This window comes from Bidens hawaiensis, unplaced genomic scaffold (assembly GCF_021521415.1).
Source record: "Bidens hawaiensis isolate Kalapana, Puna unplaced genomic scaffold, B.hawaiensis_p1.1 tig00006709_1, whole genome shotgun sequence".
Classification (NCBI taxonomy): domain Eukaryota; kingdom Viridiplantae; phylum Streptophyta; class Magnoliopsida; order Asterales; family Asteraceae; genus Bidens; species Bidens hawaiensis.
In genome coordinates, this window is record NW_027491456.1 from 186324 (window position 1) to 207821 (window position 21498).

General features: G+C 38.1%; 3 protein-coding genes and 1 long non-coding RNA gene across 5 annotated transcripts; 1 reads left to right on the top strand and 3 right to left on the bottom strand.

Moving 5' to 3' along the window:
- Nucleotides 1–529: 529 nt before the first annotated feature.
- Nucleotides 530–2328, bottom strand: LOC143633379 (histone-lysine N-methyltransferase ATXR6-like). 2 transcript variants are annotated; one of them, XM_077101696.1, is made up of 5 exons: nucleotides 2073–2328; nucleotides 1728–1799; nucleotides 1301–1637; nucleotides 960–1172; nucleotides 530–857 (listed from the first exon to the last, which is right to left on the bottom strand). In XM_077101696.1, exons 1-5 carry the CDS (start codon nucleotides 2326–2328, stop codon nucleotides 698–700), a joined length of 1038 nt encoding a protein of 345 aa, XP_076957811.1. In that variant the 3' UTR covers nucleotides 530–697. The 2 variants fall into 2 exon arrangements, with proteins under 2 accessions (XP_076957811.1, XP_076957810.1); XM_077101695.1 differs by having other exon boundaries at nucleotides 1301–1640.
- A 1761-nt stretch (nucleotides 2329–4089) lies between these two features.
- Nucleotides 4090–16756, bottom strand: LOC143633380 (uncharacterized). Its single transcript, XM_077101697.1, has 7 exons — nucleotides 16523–16756; nucleotides 16295–16418; nucleotides 5871–6283; nucleotides 5283–5359; nucleotides 4704–4839; nucleotides 4353–4556; nucleotides 4090–4275 (listed from the first exon to the last, which is right to left on the bottom strand). Exons 1-5 carry the CDS (start codon nucleotides 16646–16648, stop codon nucleotides 4743–4745), a joined length of 837 nt encoding a protein of 278 aa, XP_076957812.1. The 5' UTR covers nucleotides 16649–16756; the 3' UTR covers nucleotides 4090–4275; nucleotides 4353–4556; nucleotides 4704–4742.
- Nucleotides 16757–18062: 1306 nt separating this feature from the next.
- On the top strand, nucleotides 18063–19036 carry LOC143633394 (uncharacterized). The gene is made up of 3 exons (XR_013153663.1): nucleotides 18063–18199; nucleotides 18420–18579; nucleotides 18688–19036. It is a non-coding gene; the product is annotated as an uncharacterized LOC143633394 (long non-coding RNA).
- A 162-nt stretch (nucleotides 19037–19198) lies between these two features.
- On the bottom strand, nucleotides 19199–21365 carry LOC143633393 (uncharacterized). The gene is made up of 7 exons (XM_077101711.1): nucleotides 21187–21365; nucleotides 20819–20963; nucleotides 20302–20741; nucleotides 19965–20230; nucleotides 19684–19899; nucleotides 19507–19609; nucleotides 19199–19424 (listed from the first exon to the last, which is right to left on the bottom strand). Exons 1-7 carry the CDS (start codon nucleotides 21341–21343, stop codon nucleotides 19360–19362), a joined length of 1392 nt encoding a protein of 463 aa, XP_076957826.1. The 5' UTR covers nucleotides 21344–21365; the 3' UTR covers nucleotides 19199–19359.
- Nucleotides 21366–21498: the final 133 nt, after the last annotated feature.

Consider the following 21498-nt stretch of genomic DNA (forward strand, 5'->3'; position numbering starts at 1 on the left):
TCTTTTTAGTTATATGCCACCGCTTTGTTTTTATTTATGTCATAAATAAATTATTTACTTCTATCATCTTACAAGTATTATAATTTAATGTAATAAACATATTTTTTTCATTTTTCTTAAAAATAAGAAAATAACCACACTAGAAACTATAATTTTGTATAAACTTCACAATATAAAATCTGTATGTATGTTTTCTTTTTCTTTTCTATTTTGTGAAATAGTTCTAAGGAAGCTATGGGACCTATATTCATCCACTATTTATATAATGTGAAGTTATCATGCGTATTTCTACAAACTTCACTTCTTAAGTTAAAGCATAGGTCATTATAATTGGTTTTCTCTTTAACATTGATGATACCTGTAATAGCTTTTATTATATGTTTGTATATTCTAAACCAAGCCCAACAAAACTAATATATTTTTCATGTCTTAGAACAAATAGAAACCACTTTTGAACTAGAGGCCATAAAAAACAGTTACAAATCAAATCTTAAAAAAAAAAAGACCAAATTCATGAATTTGTTGATACATAAATTATAACAAGATGAAAGTCCTGATTACAACCGACAAAGAAACAAAATAATTGGCAGTTATGCCACCGTTGTCGTTTCTGTAAATAATTGTGTGTATGAAGGATCAAATCAAAATTCAAAATATGTCAACTTCTTCTTGTTGTAAATAAAGAAGGAATGAGAGATCATACAAAATGCTCGGTCGGATACTCATTTTCATAGGCATTGTAGTCATAGTACAATCTTTCTCCCTTCGATATATCCCTGTTAGCCACCAGCAGCACCCGAGCCTCCCCGTCTACATCAAACCTCACACACTTCAAATTCTGCTTCTTTCTCCCCTCCCTGTATGTATGTACACACACGTAACATAAATTAATACCTCCCGCTCCCGGTTTTGATGTTATTATTAACTAAAATTGTATACACAAAGAAAGAAAGACTTACGGTGTGTGATTATTAATGCCATTGATGAATCGGGCAATATTACTGCGCTTGTCGGGACAAATTACCAGACTTTTTGAAGCGTTAGCAGCAGATATAAGAGTCATGATACTATCCCCATCGTCGTTCTCTCGACTTTTTAAGTAATCAACATCTCCAACATACTCTGTGATAATTGTCATGTCCTTGATACATTTATCGGCTTCTACGGTGAAACTAGTGAATAGATATATATACACTAAAGTTGATAACTAATAATAATAATAATAATAATAATAATAATAATAATGAGCATAAAAATTGGAAGAATAATAAAGGAAAAGTGCAGTGAGTGAGTGACTGACCCTTCAAGAGGATCAAATACAACCATGAGAGGCGGGCATTCCCCTTTCTTCATCATGGTCTTACATAAATTCAACGCCTCGGTGTCTTCTTTCGATAAAACCTGCATTCCGCCCTTCTCGTAAGCAGGGCGGTTAGCTGACTTGGGAGCCATGCCATGAATATAGGTAAGGTCATTACTGAAGTCAGCTCCTGTTGTCGTCAAGGCGGTGGCCAGCGACGCCATTTGTTCCAGTCTTCGTGCAGGGTCCTCGCTTGGAGTGAAAGGCAAAAGCCGCCTTTTCTTCTTGGATGTCAATGCTAAGCTTCTCGCTCTTCGCCTTTTCTTCTGATGAATATCTGCTGCAAATAAGAAAAAACTAGTACTGTGAGCAAGCAATCCAATAATAATAATAATAATAATGGTGTGTTTGATTTGTATGTCTGTACCTTGGCAAACACTTTGACTCGATCTTTGGATGCGAAAGAAGTCAATGATTTTGGTTTGAACCAATGGAAATCCTGAGAGAGCCACAAATAATAACATTTATATGGTGTCAAAAACAGCTACATTTACACATCAGATGCCCTATATATACAATTTAAAAGTTATATCTAAAGCTGGTTGATATAATTCAATTCAATTCAATTAGGGGTCATCAATAATATGCGTATCAAAAGCAATTAAGACTACAAGGATGAATCCACAACTAATTAGGGCAAATCGATAATGTGTGTGTGTGTATTACAACAAATTAGGGCAAAATAAGAAAAAAAAGAAATAATAATGCATACTTGGAATGGTGGTCTTATTAATATTTTTGGAAGAAGAAGAAGAACAAGAATGGCAAAACCAAGAGCCGACAGGAACAGAGGGAAGGATGGGTCGGAGGCAAAACAAGTGAAAGCCACGGTCACAATGGTCGCATAAAAGGAGCTCCGACCCAAATTCACCCGACCCACATTCCTCGCAGCAGGTATCATCATACTCTCTTTTGGTAGCTCGTGTCCTCCGTCTAGCTGCAACTCTCGGTGCAGCAGAAGAAGCCATTATTATTACAAAATGAATGAATCAATGGGGCCAGGTGTATGCTGTATGTATACGTGTAGCCTTCGCGGGAAAAGGATACCAATTGGCGCCCTAATTTAATTTTACCGCGGATACATGGAGGCCTACGGTAGGTAATTATAAAACTCATATTATTATTATTATTATTATTATTATTATTATTATTTTGAAATACAATTATATTATTTGTGTTAACTTTTATACTCGTTATGGTTACTTCGAGTCTGTTGAGAACGAAACTGTTACAACTAGAAGCAAGAGATCGAGCTTTGATCGGGAGTTTTGGTACAAGTTCAATTTCGTTATTTTTTCATTGTAATTGTAGTTTCTATGCCTGTTCTTTTTTTTCTTTGTTCGTTTAACTGGGCTACTACTTGCTAGGAATTTCATGTTTTGTTTTAAAATATTTGGTCATTTAAAAAATAAATAAATAAATAAAGCATTCCTTCCAAGCAAAAGAAAATGGAAGATCAAATATCAATTTTAACACATTTCGAAAAAAAATATCAGTTTTAACGAGATTATGATCATTTTGATATGCAAACCTTTATTAAATTTATTTTGTTTTAAATTGATTTTCTTTAAACATAAAGATATTATTATGTCCTTATTAAAAAACTATTAGTTAATATTTATAGTTTATCAATATGCACTAGAGTTCTAATATATGATCTTGTTCTTTGTTCATAGTCTGATATAACTACATGTTTTGACCGTGACTGCCAATTGGCATGGAAAACTTCATCATGTAGGCCCTTCCATTGTTTTAAACAATATTGCTCGTGGAGCCAACGTCTTATAGTTGAGAATTGTGTCCCTTCGGTTTCACCCATGTTTATGGCTGGCGCACGTATACTACTTGTTTATGTGTTCTAGCTACCAACTTTATTAACTAATTAATCAGGGTGGCGTGCGCTCTCATATGTTGTACACAAAGGGTGTTTGGGATTCCTTATTTTTACCTCCTTATAACTTATAAAGAAAAGTCATAAGTCACAACTGTGTGACTTATCAATATTTTTTCTCACATAATAAGGAAACCAAGACACTTTTTTTAACTTATAAGTAGGTAAAAATAAGGAATCCCAAACACCCCAGAATATTGTTACATGTTATAACATGTTGATTGATTGGGCACTTAAATAGGTCCAGGAGCATAAAGCTTTAATCTGTAAAAACAAGTGGCAAATCTAACCAACGAGTCAACGACTCAAGGCTCAAGCAGTGTCCTTGAGTCCTGAACTATATCTTATTTACAAATATGATGCAACTACAAACTAAAAGTTAACCACCAAAAAAATCAGAAAAGGTAATAATAAGGGTTGTTGAGTATGCGCTTTTATACGTTGCATAAAAATAATAAGGGTTATTGGATTTTATTAATCTCATCTTAAAATAGCAAATTACATAGACATTACAATTTATTTATAATTACATATACTTATTATATGTTCAGCCCGTTAACACCCTTTTTACAACTTAATCACCGCTCCCTTATTACCCATATAAGTTTTTACGACCCGTTCTGAAGTGTGGTAATGTCTTCGACAAAAATAAATACACAAGACGTTCTTAGGTTCCCATCAATTTCAACATACAAACCACCTGAGGTAACGTGCAATGAAAATGTTGGATTTAACCCTCAAAATGTTTTCCATACACAAAATCAAATCCAAAGACACTCTGTAGATGGAAGGTTCAATAGTCATTTCAAAAACTTCTTCTAAGACCCATACTTTTTTAAAATTAAAATGATGTGGTTTGTGTGTCATTGAGACAAAGGCAAAATATGCATTTAGTCAAGTAAAAAACGCCTATAACTTAAAACAATAACAAAGAAAATACAGCAACAACAATCAAGCTTCAGTCAGTTGAGGTAATCTTACAGACATCAATGAACTTTTGCACTGAATTGTGATATTGTGTTCCCTGCAGTTCAAACATATAATCAAATGCAAATTACAAGACCACGGTATGAGTGTGGATGAAGTTATGCTTATACATACCTCCCAGTAAAGTTGATTACAGTCTGTGCACTGCCAGAACTCAATATTCCTGTCAAATAAACAGTTAGGGATAACCTGAAACCCCTTTGCTGCTTCAATGGCCTCTTCAATTGACAATGGTTTCTGGATGAATCTGCCATTGCATTTGGTGCACCTTGACATCAGTTGATCCTCACAAATTTTCAACTCAAAAGTTTCAATCACCTGCAAAATTCATCGCTTACATAAAAATCCCTTCAGAATACTAAGACCTAAAATAATTGGATAAGTATATTTTGTTTTTCAAATATGCCCCCTTTTAATAAAATAAGATACTTAAAAAGTTGACCTTAAGAGTAAACTAATCAATACCTCAATTAGCTGGTCATTTTTTAAAAGGCTCTTAACTCTCTATATCTGATTTCTTAACAAATATTCATGTCTTAGGAGCTTGGCATCTCTTGTCAAAATAACTCTCTTCTCTTTAATAGCTTGATCAATTAACTCCCTGAACATGAATTAAAAGAAAAAATAAATCTTAAGAAAAAACTAGACACGTGCAAGTACAAAAATGAAATAAACTATATACTTCAGGATTGAGTATAGTATATACTCCATCCCAGTCCCAATAAACATAGGACAACTTTCCAACAACTAGAAAGGCGGAATCTCTTATAAAACTGGGCGATGAAAGAATTAAACCGTAAGAAAGGGGATTAAAATCTAGTGAAACCTTTGCTAAAATCTTATTACAAAAAGCCCAAAGAGATTATTAAAACCAGAACTGGCTCCAGCAACCCAGTGATGGTGGTAGGTTATGTGGAGTGACAATGACAGTGAAAAAATCATACCACCACACTCAAAACTATAACAATAACTAATGTTTTTGGACTTCACTAAAAAAGGATCAACTTATATTTTAAAAGAGATTGTGTGTTGCAGAAGTAATACCTGGTATCTGGCTTTTTAGAATAGGGAACAGCAGCATCGATTCCGACACACCTTAAATGTTTTGCCAATCCTTCCACCTGAATTAATGAAACAAAACTATTATAAGTTAGTATTTCTGAGTCCTACAATTGGCTCCTTTATGAGGAGCACAAGAAAAAGAAAGATCGAATCATCCATTGACCAACTAAAACCAATCATAGTAAATTGATCACCTATAAAAACAAATTACAATTGCAGCCAAAAGAACATATATACTGCCACCAATCACTACTATCTAATTAGCTTCATTGATATACTCAACCTCAAGTTATCACTAATGTGTTTTCATATTGGGATGTCCAGTTACATTGCTTGTTTAAGAATTTTAAGCGAAACCTACTTAGATGCCGATTTTGATGAATCCAAGTATGTCATCAATATTTCTACCACGTATTAATTGTTAGGAAGGTGTTCGACATGTGACAAGGGTCAAATACTGGTCTTAAACCACGTCCCAAATCAAAATATAGTTTGTTTGGCGTGACGGGACTAACATTTTGCAGGGAATTTGGAGTAAGTTAAGCAATTGTATAAGAAGTGACTGCTTACCATCACATTACAGAGAAACTTAGGGCATCCATCGCCACCCAACGAACAGTCCCACGGTGGTGGGCCTTCCCATTCATCAATAGAAGCAACTTGTTTTTCTTTGCATGTAAAGGATTTCCTTTTTCCTTTCTTTTTTGATGTTCTAGGCTTTCCATCTGATTCCGTCAATATTAATTTATCACCATACTTTCTTACAATCTGCAAGAGAGTATAATCCATGGGTATAGTATCCCAACTAGATTTCTTCAAACTAGCTTCTTGCAGCTTTTGAGGGTATTCAAGTATAGTAGCTCTCACCATCTCTACAGCTTCACAATATGTGGTCCTAAATATTCCAGTAGAATTACTAGGTTCCCTAAGAATTTGCTTCAACCCAATATTCAGACCTGAACAATCAACTTCAGTGATGGCTCCTGCAGTGAACATAACCTATAAAGAGTGAAGTTACTGTAGAAAGGTTTTTTGCATAAAGTATAGGGAGGATATCTATCACTTGATTGCATCAAATGAAGGTGAAAACGATTTGGTGGCAAACGTATAATTAATTAACAGGAAATTAGACATGTACAGAAGGGCGAAAGATAAAACGCAAGAAAACAGTAACACATCTTTGACTTATGATTTAAAGTGCAAATCAAAGGTTGTTTCCATCAAACTTTTAACTTCAAATATCTTTAAAACGGAATTCTTATATGGCCAGAACGACCCTCACAAATTGAAAATACTATACTTCAATCTTTATAATAAAAAAAAAACATATCGAAATATCCAGAATGTTGGGCTCTTTCATTTTATATAAGCCTAGCAGTTTTTTTAAACATCATTTTTCATAAGATTTGATACATTCTTTGTTAGGTTCGGAGTCACACACAAACACGAATACAATAGTAAAACCGAAAGAATAAACGAAAGAGACACAAGGATTTAAGTGGTTCGGTCACGGTGTATGACCTACGTCCACTGTCGATAACTGGGGTTTTCTTATTATTGAGTGATACCAACTTACAAGTACAGGAGAGAATATATAGACTAGACAATTAGGGTTTAATCCTTTAACTAAACTGGGCCTGATTAGAGCTTTTGGGCTTGGCCAAAACTCAAACAGCTTAATCTCCTAATTCTGTCTATTCGTCTAAACCGGACCCGACCCATGATGGATCGGAGACCACAACATAACAATCTCCCACTTGGGCTTCGAGACATCTTCTCTAAACCATCACTTGGATGCGTCAAACATTTCAACCTGCTCCCATTTGGAGACGTAAAATGTCTTCACCTGCATTGCCTTGTACATGTAAAATAAAACCCATCTGGTTTTGCACCTCCTAGTTACCCTTCGCCTTCTCAACATTATTCCTGAAGGCCTGCTGAAGCTCTGCACAGCTTCAGCTTATCCAGCATCACCGGCTTGGTGAACATATCTGCTGGATTCTTAGCACCTGAGATATTTTTCAAACTGAAAACACCATCACTGATCAAATCTCTGACAAAGTGATATCTCCTCCCGATGTGCTTAGTCTTCGAATGATAGACTGGATTCTTCGCAAGTTTCACTGCACTCTCATTGTCACAATATAAGAAGAACTCTGCCTGTTTCTTTCCCAACTCTTCAAGAAAAGTTCTCAACCATACTAATTCTTTACTTGCTTCGGCTGCTGCCATATATTCTGCCTCAGTGGTTGATAAAGCAACACTTTTCTGAAGTCTGGACATCCAACATACTGCTGTTCCCCCAACTGTGAAAACATAACCAGTAGTGCTTTTAAACGTCTTCTTACATCCACCCAGATCAGCATCTGAATAACCCCTGAGAATTGTATCATTCCCCTTAAAACATAACCCCAAACTGGAAGTACCCTTTAAGTATCTGAGTAACCATTTCACCGCTTCCCAATGTTCCTTTCCCGGATCCGACATAAAACGACTAACTACCCCGACAGCATGAGCAATGTCTGGCCGTGTACAAACCATGGCGTACATGAGACTGCCAACAACAGATGCATACGGAACTTTAGCCATCTCTGTTCTTTCTTCCTCTGTTCTGGGAGACTGGTCTTTGGTAAGTTTGAAATGACTTCCCAGAGGTGTGTTTCTCGGTTTAGTCTTCTCATCATTCATCCTGAATCTTTCTAACACTTTCCTGTTAGGATTAAACGCACACACGAAACTGAACACACACACGAAAGCAGTAAACGAACACGAGGATTTAACGTGGTTCGGTCTAAACTGACCTACGTCCACGGGTGGCAACTAGGTATATCTTTATTGAGTGACAAATATTACAAGTACATAATGTTGTTTATATAGAGACTGAACTAGGGTTAGTAAATTATTATGCAAGAAATCTAAACCGGGCCGGGCCCCCCGTCTCCTCTTTTGACTTCATATAATAAACCGGGCCAACAAGGCCTACGAACCCAACAATCTCCCACTCGGAAGCCTTGAGTACTCTCGTCTGCACTCATGATTGTACTTCTGTAATCTGAACATTAAACTTCTTCTAGTTGCCACCGCCTTCTCATCAATTAACCTGAAGGCCCGTTGAAGCTCCCCGGAGCTCCAACACGTCAGTCACGGCTGAAACTGCCCCTGACCCGTTCTCTGTCCCTACCGGCTCCCACTGTAACGAACTACCGGATCCTGAGATAACCTGAGAACAAACACTCTCCATATTCAGCAAGTAATTCATTGTAGAGACTTTTACAGCTGGAATACTGGTTTTCTTAATCCACTGTCGACCTGGAACTGTAACTGAAACACGACCTGTGCTCCCACTGTCACGATGTCCCCCAACTGATTTAACCTTCCTAGCTCGTTCATCCTGAATCTTCACTTTGGCTCTGGGTTTGTTACTTGCAAAACGAACCTTCTTCTGCCCACGAGATTCTGTGAACCGGACTTTGTCTTTCACCAAAACTGGATCCACTCCTTTCGGTGACATATCGACCATATACAACGAACCCATTTTCTTGCCACGAGCAACAACGAGATTCCCTTTGACTACTTTCCACTGCCCATTCCCGAACTTAACATCGTGCCCTTGGTCATCCAACTGCCCAACTGAAATCAAACGTTTCTTCAAACTTGGAATAACCCTCACGTCTTTCAAAGTCCAAGAGGTACCGGCTGAAGTTATCAAATCAACGTCTCCCATACCCGTAACCTCTAAAATATCATCATTTGCTAGTCGAACCTTTCCAAAATCCCCAATTTTAAGATTCTTCATCGTTTCACTACAGTGAGTGGCATGAAACGATGCACCAGAATCCATCACCCAAGCATCAACGCTACTCTCAACACTACAAACCAAAGCCTCATCACTACTGACCCCGTCATCTGTGTCGTCTTCTGTAACGTTCACCTCTTTCTTACCATTCGGACACTGATTCCTGAAGTGTCCTTTCTCTTTACAACCCCAACATTCAATATCCTTACGAGTCTTAGACTGACTCCTCTTCCTGCTCCCACTGCCTCGCTGTTTTCCCCTACCTCTACCTTCTGTGACTAGCATATTGCCTGATGATTCACCTGAACTTCTGCGTCTTGAATCTTCTCCCAGAATCAGATCTCGAATCCCATCGAAAGTAATATTTGTAGACGAACTACAAACTGCAGTCACTGTTTGCGACCAATTGTCGGGCAAAGAAGATAATAACAAGAGGCCTTGAACTTCATCATCAAACTTAATGTCAACTGACACTAAGCGGGACAAGATCGAATTTAGATTATTGATATGAGTTGTAACTGACCCACCCTCTTTCATTCTTGTTGTCACTAGCTCTAGGATAAGATAGACTTTATTCGCTGCCGAAGGCTTCTCATACATGTTAGATAGTGCGTCCATCATACCACGGGCTGTGGTTTCTTTCATGATGTTAAACGCCACATCTTCCGACAACGACAAAGTAATACAAGCCCTAGCTTTCTTGTCTAACTTCTTCCAATCTGCTTCTGACAACTTTTCTGGTTTTTCATCCTCAAACACTACATCCAAGTCTTTCTGACAAAGTAGTGCCTCAATCTGCATCTTCCACCAACCGAACTTCTGTCCGTCAAACTTCTGTATCGAAACCTTTCCGTCTTCTACCATAACAATGACTAAAACGAAAAACTGGATAAAAAAACAGAGACAGACACAGCAACACGAGCCTGAACTTAACGACTGTTCTACTGAACTCTGTTAAAAAAAATCAACCTATTTTAAACGTGCAGCGGAATAACGAGCGGTAAATCAGAAACCGAAACTTTAAACTGAAACGATAAAACCTGACAAACGCGGTTGGCACTGGTTCTCCGTTTCTTTAAACGACTTCAACTGTTCTTCAACAAAAATAGGATCTTGATTGGCTCGTTCTTGACTCGTTGAAACTGTTAAAAGATATCTTGTCCTTGTGCCTCGGCTAAACTGCCCGATAAAACTTTCGAACCTAAATAGAGAAAACTTGGCCCACACAAAAAATTGATCTTTTAAAACAAAAAAAAAATCAAGAATTTTGGTCAAATCTGGCTATTGGTCAAAAGGTATGCTGCAACTTGAACAAATATAATTAACCATGGTCACGTCTCTCTCTACCAAGCACACGCTCTTAGTGAGAAAATATCGATTAAGCTTCTACCTCAAAATCAATATCTTACAAAAAACTCCGGCGTCTGACCCACAACTAAACAACGGTACACGGTGGTTATGCGGTGGTAAAATGCTTTCGAAAAATAAAACCGAACCTGAACAACTCCGGCGACTGGGTATGGCGGAACCCTACCGGAGATCACCCCTTTCTTCCCTGCGGCTGAGTCGGTAAGACTCTAGCGGTGTTGCGACAGCAACAGCAAGGTTTTCTCGCGGCGAAAAAACGATGACGGCGGAACCCTAGCGCAGCAGGGTGGCGGCGGCGGAAGGTTGGTTCCCGTGTTCTTCGTGTGATCCGAACCTAAGCTCTAGATACCACTTGTTAGGATTAAACGCACACACGAAACTGAACACACACACGAAAGCAGTAAACGAACACGAGGATTTAACGTGGTTCGGTCTAAACTGACCTACGTCCACGGGTGGCAACTAGGTATATCTTTATTGAGTGACAAATATTACAAGTACATAATGTTGTTTATATAGAGACTGAACTAGGGTTAGTAAATTATTATGCAAGAAATCTAAACCGGGCCGGGCTTGGGCCCGACCGCCCACACCCGTCTCCTCTTTTGACTTCATATAATAAACCGGGCCAACAAGGCCTACGAACCCAACATTTCCCTATGTATTTCTCTTGGGATAGTGTTATGGAGCCATCTTTCTTTCTGGATATACTCATCCCCAAAATCTGTTTGGCTGGACCAAGATCTTTCATCTCAAATTCATCAGACAACTGTTTCTTCAACTTGCGAATCTCCTTCATATCAGATCCTGCAATTAACATATCATCTACATAAAGAAGTAGAATGATATATGAGCCTTTAAACTTCTTTAAGTAGCAGCAATGGTCGGCCTCGCATTTCTTATACCCAGTTCTCACCATAAAATCATCAAACTTTAGGTACCATTGCCTAGGTGCCTGCTTCAGACCATACAAGCTTTTCTTCAATTTGCAGACCCATTTTTCTTTCCCGGCAACCTGAAATCCCTCAGGTTGTGCCATATAGATCTCCTCGTCAAGATCACCATGTAAAAATGCTGTCTTAACATCTAATTGCTCTAGATGTAAATTTTCTGCAGCAACAATACTTAAGATCAATCTGATGGTGGTCATCTTCACAACTGGAGAGAATATTTCATTATAATCAATTCCCTTCTTTTGCTGGAAACCCTTGACCACTAAACGAGCTTTGTATCGTTTAGACCCATCACGTTCTTCCTTGACTCTATAGACCCATTTATTCTGTAGAACTCTTTTATCTGGTGGAAACTTGGTTAAAACCCATGTCTGGTTTTTACTCAAAGAGTTCATCTCCTCCTTTATAGCATGCTCCCACTGGAGCGAATCTTTCAACTTAAGTGCTTCATAATAACTCTCTGGCTCACCATTTTCAGTTAAAAGGAGATAATTAACTGAAGGTTTGTAACGTACCGGCTGTTTAGAAACTCTGGTGGACCTCCTAACCCAGTGCTGAGGCGGGTCAGGTTCTTGTGGAGACTGTTCATCCTCAGACTCTGAACTCCCACTGTCAGAGACTCCCTCTGACTCTTCATTTCCACCAATATCATCATCTTCAAATTCAGGAACTGTGGTTTCTTCAGTTTCTGTCTCGGGTTCGGTAGCTGACTCAACTGTCTTTTTCTGAGCATCAATTTCATATTCAACCTGCTCTTTCTGAACCCTTGATTTTGAAGTGTTTCTATCTTTGTATAACTCAGCCTCATTTAAAAGTTGCATGCTTGCTTCTGACTACTTTTCTGCTTTCTAAATCCCAAAGCCTGTAGCCCATTTCGTTTGACCCATATCCAATGAAAACATATTTTTTAGCTTTAGCATCAAGCTTGTCATTTTTCACTAGATCATAAGCGCTACACCCAAAGACTTTCAAATGCTTATAATCTGCAGCTTTACCTTTCCACTCTTCTTCTGGTGTCTTGAAACCCAACGGTACTGACAATCCCCGGTTAATTAAATAAGCTGCAGTGTTAACTGCATCTGCCCAGAACGTCTTTGGAAGCCCGGCATTAAGTCTCATACTTCTTGCCCTTTCATTTAACGTCCTGTTCATTCGTTCTGCCACTCCATTTTGTTGAGGAGTGCCAGAGACTGTAAAGATCATCCTAATACCGTACTCTTCACAATAATCACAGAATTCTTTGCTAACGTATTCACCACCGTTATCCGACTTCAAGCATTTCACCTTCAAATCAGTTTCCAATTCAACAGCAGTTTTCCATTTCTTAAAAGTATCAAAAACATCAGATTTATTTTTAAGAAAGTAAACCCATACCTTGCGTGTCGAATCATCAATGAATGTGACATAATAGTGCGATCCTCCCAAAGAAGAGACTGAAGTTGGTCCATAGACATCAGAGTGAATAAGCTCCAATTTCTGAGCTTTCGGTTGTTTTCCGGTCTTCACAAAAGATACTTTCTTCTTTTTACCGAAAACACATGGTTCACAAAATTCAGATTCAACCTTCTTCAGTTCTGGAATTTTTCCTCTAGCAACGAGCATTTTCATCCCTTTTTCACTCATGTGGCCGAGTCGTTGGTGTCACAAACTAGACTGACTCGGTCCACTGGTCACTGCATTTACCCCATCAGCTGGAATTTCAACAATGTATAAAGTGCCCTTCTTTTTACCTCTGGCGATCACAAGATTCCCTTTCACAACTTTCCATTTACCCCCACCAAACATAACATCATATCCTTGGTCATCTAACTGCCCAACAGAAATTAGCTTTCTACTAAGGCTAGGAACGACCCGAACATCCTTTAGAGTCCATGAGGTGCCCAATGAAGTTTTTAGTTCAATATCCCCCATCCCCGTGATATCAACAGCATGATTATTAGCCAAACGAACTTTACCAAAATTACCTGTTCGGAGATTCTTCATTTTCTTCGTGCTATAAGTGGCATGAAAAGATGCACCAGAATCCATAATCCATGAATATGTTGATTCTTCAACACAGCAGATAAGAGTCTCTTCTGAACCTTCTGAATCATCTGAACTGATGGCCAGATTAACTTCCTTCTTAGATTCTTTCTTTTCTTTTGAAATTGAGGGGTTAGGGCATTGGTTTCTGAAATGCCCCATTTCTTTGCAATTCCAACACTCAATGTCTTTTCTGGGCTTTGACTGACTTCTTCTTCTAGACTTTGACCTACCCCTGCCATTACCTTTCTCTCTTCTCCTACCTCTCCCTTCGGTGCTCAATATAGAACTAGATGTCTCACCAGAATTCCTTCTTCTTATGTCCTCCCCTAAAATCAAATCCCGGACTCCTTCAAAAGTAAGCTTAGTATTCACAGAAGAACTACCAACTGCAGTAACAGTCTCTGACCAACTTTCGGGTAACGAGGATAACAAGAGTAACGCTTGAACTTCATCATCAAACTTGATATCAACAGAAGACAAACGAGAAATAATAGTGTTGAAGTCATTAACATGAGAGGTAACAGATGCCCCTTCCTTCATTCTGGTGTTAACTAGCTGTCTAATCAGAAATACCTTGTTTGATGCAGAAGGCTTTTCATACATATTTGACAGGGCTTTCATAAGACCATACGTGGTAGTTTCATTTACAATATTGAATGCCACATTCTTAGCTAGTGAGAGTCTAATAACAGCTATGGCTTTTCTGTCAAGTACCTTCCACTCATCATCTTTCATACTTTCCGGTTTCCTCTCTTCTAGTGCTTCCATTAAATCTTTCTGACATAGCAAATCCTCAATTTGCATTTTCCACCATCCAAAATCCTGACCATCAAACTTCTCAATCTTGATCTTTCTGTCCTCAGCCATTATCCAAACTGAGTTTTGATTACAGCAAACAACCAAACTACCCAAGGAATAAAAGGACTGGAAACTGATCAGAAAAAACGAACCAGCAGCTGCGGAACCCTAATCAGCGGCGGCGGAATTGTAGCAGCGGCGGCGGTACTGTAGCAGCGGCGGCGGTACTGTAGCAGCGGCGGCGGTACTGAAGCAGCGGCGGTGGAACTGTAGCAGCGGAGCAGCGGCGGTGGAACTGTAGCAGCGGAGCAGCGGCGGCGGAACTGTGTGTATAATCGAGAACCAGGCTCTGATGCCAATTGTTAGGTTCGGAGTCACACACAAACACGAATACAATAGTAAAACCGAAAGAATAAACGAAAGAGACACAAGGATTTAAGTGGTTCGGTCACGGTGTATGACCTACGTCCACTGTCGATAACTGGGGTTTTCTTATTATTGAGTGATACCAACTTACAAGTACAGGAGAGAATATATAGACTAGACAATTAGGGTTTAATCCTTTAACTAAACTGGGCCTGATTAGAGCTTTTGGGCTTGGCCAAAACTCAAACAGCTTAAATCTCCTAATTCTGTCTATTCGTCTAAACCGGACCCGACCCATGATGGATCGGAGACCACAACATAACATTCTTGATTACAATGATGCATAAGAATACGCAATAGTGCATATAAAAAAAAGGCAAAGGTCAAGGGGAATGTACGGCGATTAACAAGTGGGGTCAAAGGCACCACCCTTGTGAGCTCGTGGTCGTGCCACAAAACATAAATTCGTTGCAATGCACAAGTTTGTAATAGTGTGTCGTTATAAAGTATGTGCATCAAAAGTTCAAAACCCATTACATAGGTTCTTCCAAGGTTGAGGGACAGTTGTAATGGGTTTTGATGCACAAACTTTATAATGTTGTCACACTTTCCAAGTTTGATGCACATATTTAAAACCCCTTTGTCAATCTTTATAGCATGATTTTTAGCTTTATCACTCTAAATTCTAAAACCAAATTACTCTATAATTAACAACAAAATGATAAGCCAGTTCATATTGTTTTTCTCGTGGTCAAAATCGCAAACACCTCATGTGTAAACCTCATTGGTCAAAGGCACCATAGGCACCTAAGCAAGACGAGGCAAAGCCAAAACGCTTTGCGGACATCAAGGCGCTCTAGTGAGATGTTGGCCATATTTTGCAAATTCCTATCTACATTACTAAAAGCCTAAAAGTAAAACTGGTATGAAACATCCAAAAAAGGCCTCGAGCCAGCTTATACTGGCCCTAAAACATTGTCTACAATCACTAAAAATGTTATAAGTCCATACTGTGAAGCCCTCGCCTTTTAAGCACCTTGAGTGCATCTAACACCTTTGACTACCTGGGTGTAAGCATAAGTGATATAAAAACCGATGAGGATTTCATCTATTGAGATACGTTGTCCAAGTGTCCAACTACCCTGAGTTTAACTCTATGAAGAATATTATACCATAAGTAGCATCCATGTGCAGAAGAATAGTACATTTTCCGTTTTACAAACTAAAGAAAACAACAATTAATGTGACAGTGCTTCTACAAGTTGAGATTGAACGAGCTAATGTTTCATGTTTAGGACTTGGACTTCCATCATGGGGTAAAAATGTAACTGGGCCGTCAGTATACCGTGTATCAAATATGTACTATTTCATGTTTTGTGTAGATGACATGTCATATATATAATATTTCTATACTTGTGTCAGTGTCAGATGATCTCACATAAACACTCAAACTCTCTGTGTATCCACTTCTTTGTCTCACTTGTCACTAGAGGAGGAACTTAAAGATCACTAAAAAATGATCATGCATTCTACCACTAAGAATATCTGTTGCTTGTTCAAAAGAAAGAAAAAAAAACTTATCACATGAAAGAGCAAGCACCATCAACCATTGACAATAATAATAAGGTAATCTAAAGAAGAACGGGTAGTATCAGAAAATACAGAAGAAATGAAAGAAAATGAGAAACCTTGTTTGAGAAGTCTGTGTTGAAAGACGTCGAAGATGTGAATCAAACATAGAGCGTCTAAAGCTGCGTAGGTCATTTGAGCTTGCGTGAGAGGACGTAGAGACCAATCACTGAATTGAAGTTCCTGAAAGAAAGAGCACAACATTGTTGTTATATACAACTAACTAACTAACTAACTAACTAACTCTATATTGATTTGAGAAATAGGAATAATAATAATAATAATACTTTAGAAAGAGAGAAGCCTAGAAGTTCGTGGCATATGGAGGATAGGCTCTTTGTGGCCGTAGTCTTCCTTCTGGATTGCTTGTGCTGTTGCTGTAGATGATTACTGTATATGCTTGCAATATCCATGAATGGCTCCACCTTATGGAAAGCAGAAGCAGAATGAGAGGCATTTTGAAAAGTAGAAGAGAGGTAAAGCAGGTCCTGTTTAAAGCGAAACCCTAGCTTGAGGATATTAGGAGACATTTGCTAACAGCTCGTACACGGAAGGCACAAGAAGAAGATTATTGTCTGAGAGGTCAAGTAAGAAAACTAAACAGGATGAGGATGAGTTGGTGGTGAGTCGACAGGCGACTTGAAGAAGCAAAAAAACTGGTGGAAAAGTGTGTTGGTGAGGTCTTACGACGGGCTTCCATTCGGCGTCCAGTCCAATGATTGACGAACCGCCCAACTGAAGCGATCAAACTCCGGAGACTCAATTGACGACACCCACTGGATGTCTATGTCACCTTCCAATTCCAATTCCAATTCCAATTCCATCAGTCATCACCATTCGGAACCCCCAATGTTTTACTTTAGCTATTTTCCAATACTTTTCGATTTACTCCCTCAACTTCTAAGTTCTAACAAAACCTTTTTAGTGGAAGTAATTTGAAAGTGTTGTGTGGAACATGTATGATCCAACAAAGACTAATTATCTATAATATATATATAAACGAAATCATAAAAATCTTACCTATCACGATGTGTCCGCTCCCCATTTTCTTAAAGTCACCAGATTTGCTTGATTTTTAAATGGATACTTCTCATGCATTTGACTCGAATTCACGGGTATAGGTCTCATCAAACCCATATATTTCTTAAGCAGGTTATAATATCTCAATAAATTAAAAACCAATATCACCAAATATTTGATATAAAAATTTTATAGAGTAGAGATATACTAAAAATTAATATTTAATTTATTTAAAAAAATATATATATTATTTATAATTAAAAAACCAATTTTATAGTAAAAAAAATAAACGGGTCTTGGGTCTTATCAAACTCATATAGCTTTTAAACCGAGTTATAGCATCCCATTTATTTATAAAACAATTTATCAGCAAATTATAAGTATATTATTAACTTTCATATAATAAAAAAAAATATTATAAATAAATAATATAAAACAACCATTGTAATACAGAAGATAAAAATTAGTAATTATATATATATATTGTTCAATCATGTAGCGTTTAGTTTTGAAGTTTTAGTTTTTATTTTCTTTAAAATGCAATTTGTAAAATATACAAAAAATAAATAAATAAATATGTTTATAAAGAATAAAAGAATGTGAAGGATTAGAAATAGAAATAGAAATAGAAATAGAAATATGTGGGTTTGTTGGACAAAAGGTGTAACATCCAAAATTGCTACGTACCGGCAACAACATATGTAGACTGACTGGCACGTGTGGAGTGAGTGAGTTAGTTAGTTACATGAACAGAGAGATAGATAGATTCACAACACGTCAATTGGCAATTGCACATCTATCTATCTATCTATCTATCTATCTGAAAATATATCATCAATTGTTTCGATTGAATAGGCCATATATGGAGAGTCTACCTGCCGATCTGTGTATGAAAGTTTTTTCTTCATTAGATCATCATCAGGATCTCGTTGCTGCTCACCAAGGTCAGTCGGTTAGATCAAAACTGTTGTATGTTGATATTAATTTAACTATATTATTCTTATTCTTATTCTCCCTCCCTGCCTGCCTGCGATTACAATTTGCTATTTTGTGTGTGATATGTATCTTTTTTAATGAATACTGGTAAATCTGTTTTTGACCCAATTACATCATTCATTCTTCATTTGGTGACTGAATTATTTGGTTGCTTGTTTGTCGGTCAAGTTTGCAGGAAGTGGAAGCTTGTGGCCTCAGAAGATGAGCTTTGGTCTAACCTCTTTAAACGACGCTGGGGAATAGACCGAGCCAAGTTTTACGCACCCGTCGATTCTAAATCATGGAAAGATGTATATGCAGTTCAAGATCGATGCGACCGTGTTGGATTGTATGTAACTACTAATCCTTCCTTTTACATTCCATTAGTTTCAACAAACAAGAGAGACTATATACGTCTTCGATACTAACTCAAGGCTATTTTATAATGTCAATCCAGGGGTCTGAAGATCGTTAGGGAGGGAGACGACTATTTCCTCATCCACCAAGGACAAATTCAAAAACATTTGGGATCAAAACGTCTGCACCTGGATGCAGCAGCAGGAGATGACATTACGGGTAGTAGTAGAAATGAGCGTCAGATGGGGATTCTTGATAGAATCTTGTTCTTCGTTGGAGACTTGGAAACTGATTCAGCATCTGCTAAGCGAGGTCGCCGTTTCCTCTAGCGTCTATTTGTAAATCTAATGTTGTCATATGTTTTACAATCTGTAATGTATCCTATTGTAACATCAGAAAAACTGTTCATTATGCATTGTTTCTTCTTCAGTCTTATTCAACTTCCAAGTGTGTTTTATTCAATCTGTAATTTATACTATTTGTTTTGTGGTTAACTTTGCTATGTCATTATCTCTTTGCGTTTCAATGCGGAACTAACCTTGTTGTACAACAACAGTTCATCATCAATCAGACAACTTGATTCTCTTCGGATAGTATACAGTAACACTTGTGATGTTATAAAAGAATCATATGGTATTTAAATAGCATGCAAGACCGAACTTGTAAAGGTCTCAAACAAGTAGATGGTAAGAAAACACTAATAGAAGCAAAATTATACATCATAAAAATAAGGCGTCAATAATAGTTTCTTCAATATCTGTGTCGTTACAACCTAGTCATCATTTAGGGGCTCGGTCTCTAAATCTCTCTCTTTCATTGATGTCCAATCATCCAACTCTGATATTAATGAAACAACGATAACTTAAGTGGCGTTTGCATAAACATAATGTATGCATTCTGGTAAAAGTCAATAACTTACTTGATTTGTCGGTTATGACCAGTAATCGCCTCTGCAGCACTGCAGCCACAAACAGGAAGATGGAGCACATTCCAAACATGATTGTTATAGGGAATGCATTCACCTTCAATTTCAAAAACACCACCACCTTAGGCATCAAAAGCTAAAGAAAACAATCTTAAAATTTTATTTACATACATTGTAGAGGACGATGCAGACGAATAAATTGAGAGGAATACGGAAAAAGTTCATGATAGTGCTTCTGGCCTCCTCAGGAATGTATTGGGATCTCATCTTCATGATGGATGGCCAAAAGATTCCAACGCACCCCTCAAACGCACAAAACCCAACAAGTTGAATACTTGAGACTAGTGAGAGGCCTCCGCCTTTCACCTCGGATGGAGATATGAAAAACTGTCACAAATTAACAACTGTCAAAGTTTTGCATCAATATATTGGACAAGTATAGAAACACCTACATTTGTGACAATCGGAAGCAAAAGTGATGCTGCAGAAACCAAAAACACAATCTGCATATAGCTCTCAACTCTAGGTGATGTGCTGGCCATCAATCGAGCTGCAATCGAGCTTCCCAACATTGATGCTAGCATGAACGTGGCAAAAATGAAACCATGTGGAATCTCCTCATCGTTTGGACTCAAGGCGGGAGTCCATAGAAAAACAAACGTGTACATCGACCCTTCAAACAAAGACTGTATGGCTCCCAGTAATGCAATTTTCTCATCTGACACAAGAAAAACAGAATAATTATTACAGGCCAGATGGATAATAGAAGTTTGTGCATGCACATCATACCGGAAGCAATGGCTACAGCAGCACCCTTGAACTGAGAAAGCAGGTCCTTGTTCTCGGAAGGGTCTCCATAGTTTTCACCCCATAAGGAGAGTATAATGGCCATGCCGATCGCAAGAATGCACGCTGCAGCATCAAAGGGTGCGACAGGCCCTAGACTTGCAACATCAACTAAGAAGTTCCCAAACAAGCCTGAGATGATGGCAATGAGACCATTCCCGAGGAATATGGCATTGGAGAAGGTTAAAGAGAGCCATTGTTGATCAAAGCCTCTCTTGTTGTGTTCCGCAACAAGCCAAGATTCAAACGCTGAAAAGAGGAGAGACGTAGCAACGCCACCCAAAATACGGCCCAACAGTAGAAATTTGTATTGAGGAGAGTGTTTGGTCATGCAGCTGAGTATGTAAGTGATGCAGTATGTGATACATGCTCGTTTCCGGCCCCTGAAATTGAACAAATACAAGCATTATTATTATTAAAAATTCAGGAATAAAAGGAAAAGTAAGGAGGTGTTACTGACTGTTTATCAGCTAAAGAACCGACGATGGTGCCAAAGAGCATGGAGGATCCAAAGCCGGCGATGAAAAGCTGGCCGATATCTCCCTTGCCATAGCCATAAGTTGTGTAGAGGTAGTAGACATAGGGACCCTGTAACCAGTCTCCAGCTAGAGCCAAATAACATACATAAACATAATTAATTTAATTAAACCTATGTATGTAAGTATGTGTTTAGGTAAATGGAAAGTGATCTGACGGGAATTGATTCAGTTAAAGTAGATAGATCTGAAATGTAATGTTTATGATCCAGATTTGTGAATCAGACAGATGTTAACCTAACCTAAATAATAATAATATAGAGAATAAAAAAGTAGAGTGGAATTGTAGTACCCATCATGAGAGAGTAGACAAGCAGGTAATTGTTTTTGAAAGAAGTGAAAGGTTGAGAAGTGGTGATTCGATGATCCTTGTTGCTGTTCTTACTCAACTCCAAAGCCAGGACTATCACTCCTAAACCCCCAAATACCATGTAATATAACACCTCCATTTCACAATCACTAAATTAAGTCAGTCTCTAAGATTCTTCCTTTCCTGTGAGACCCGAACCCAAGCAGGATGTACGCGCTTTGCCTTCTTCACTCCTCCACAAACCAACAAAGGATTGCAGTTATTTATTTATATGCTTATGCCTTGTCCCCCATC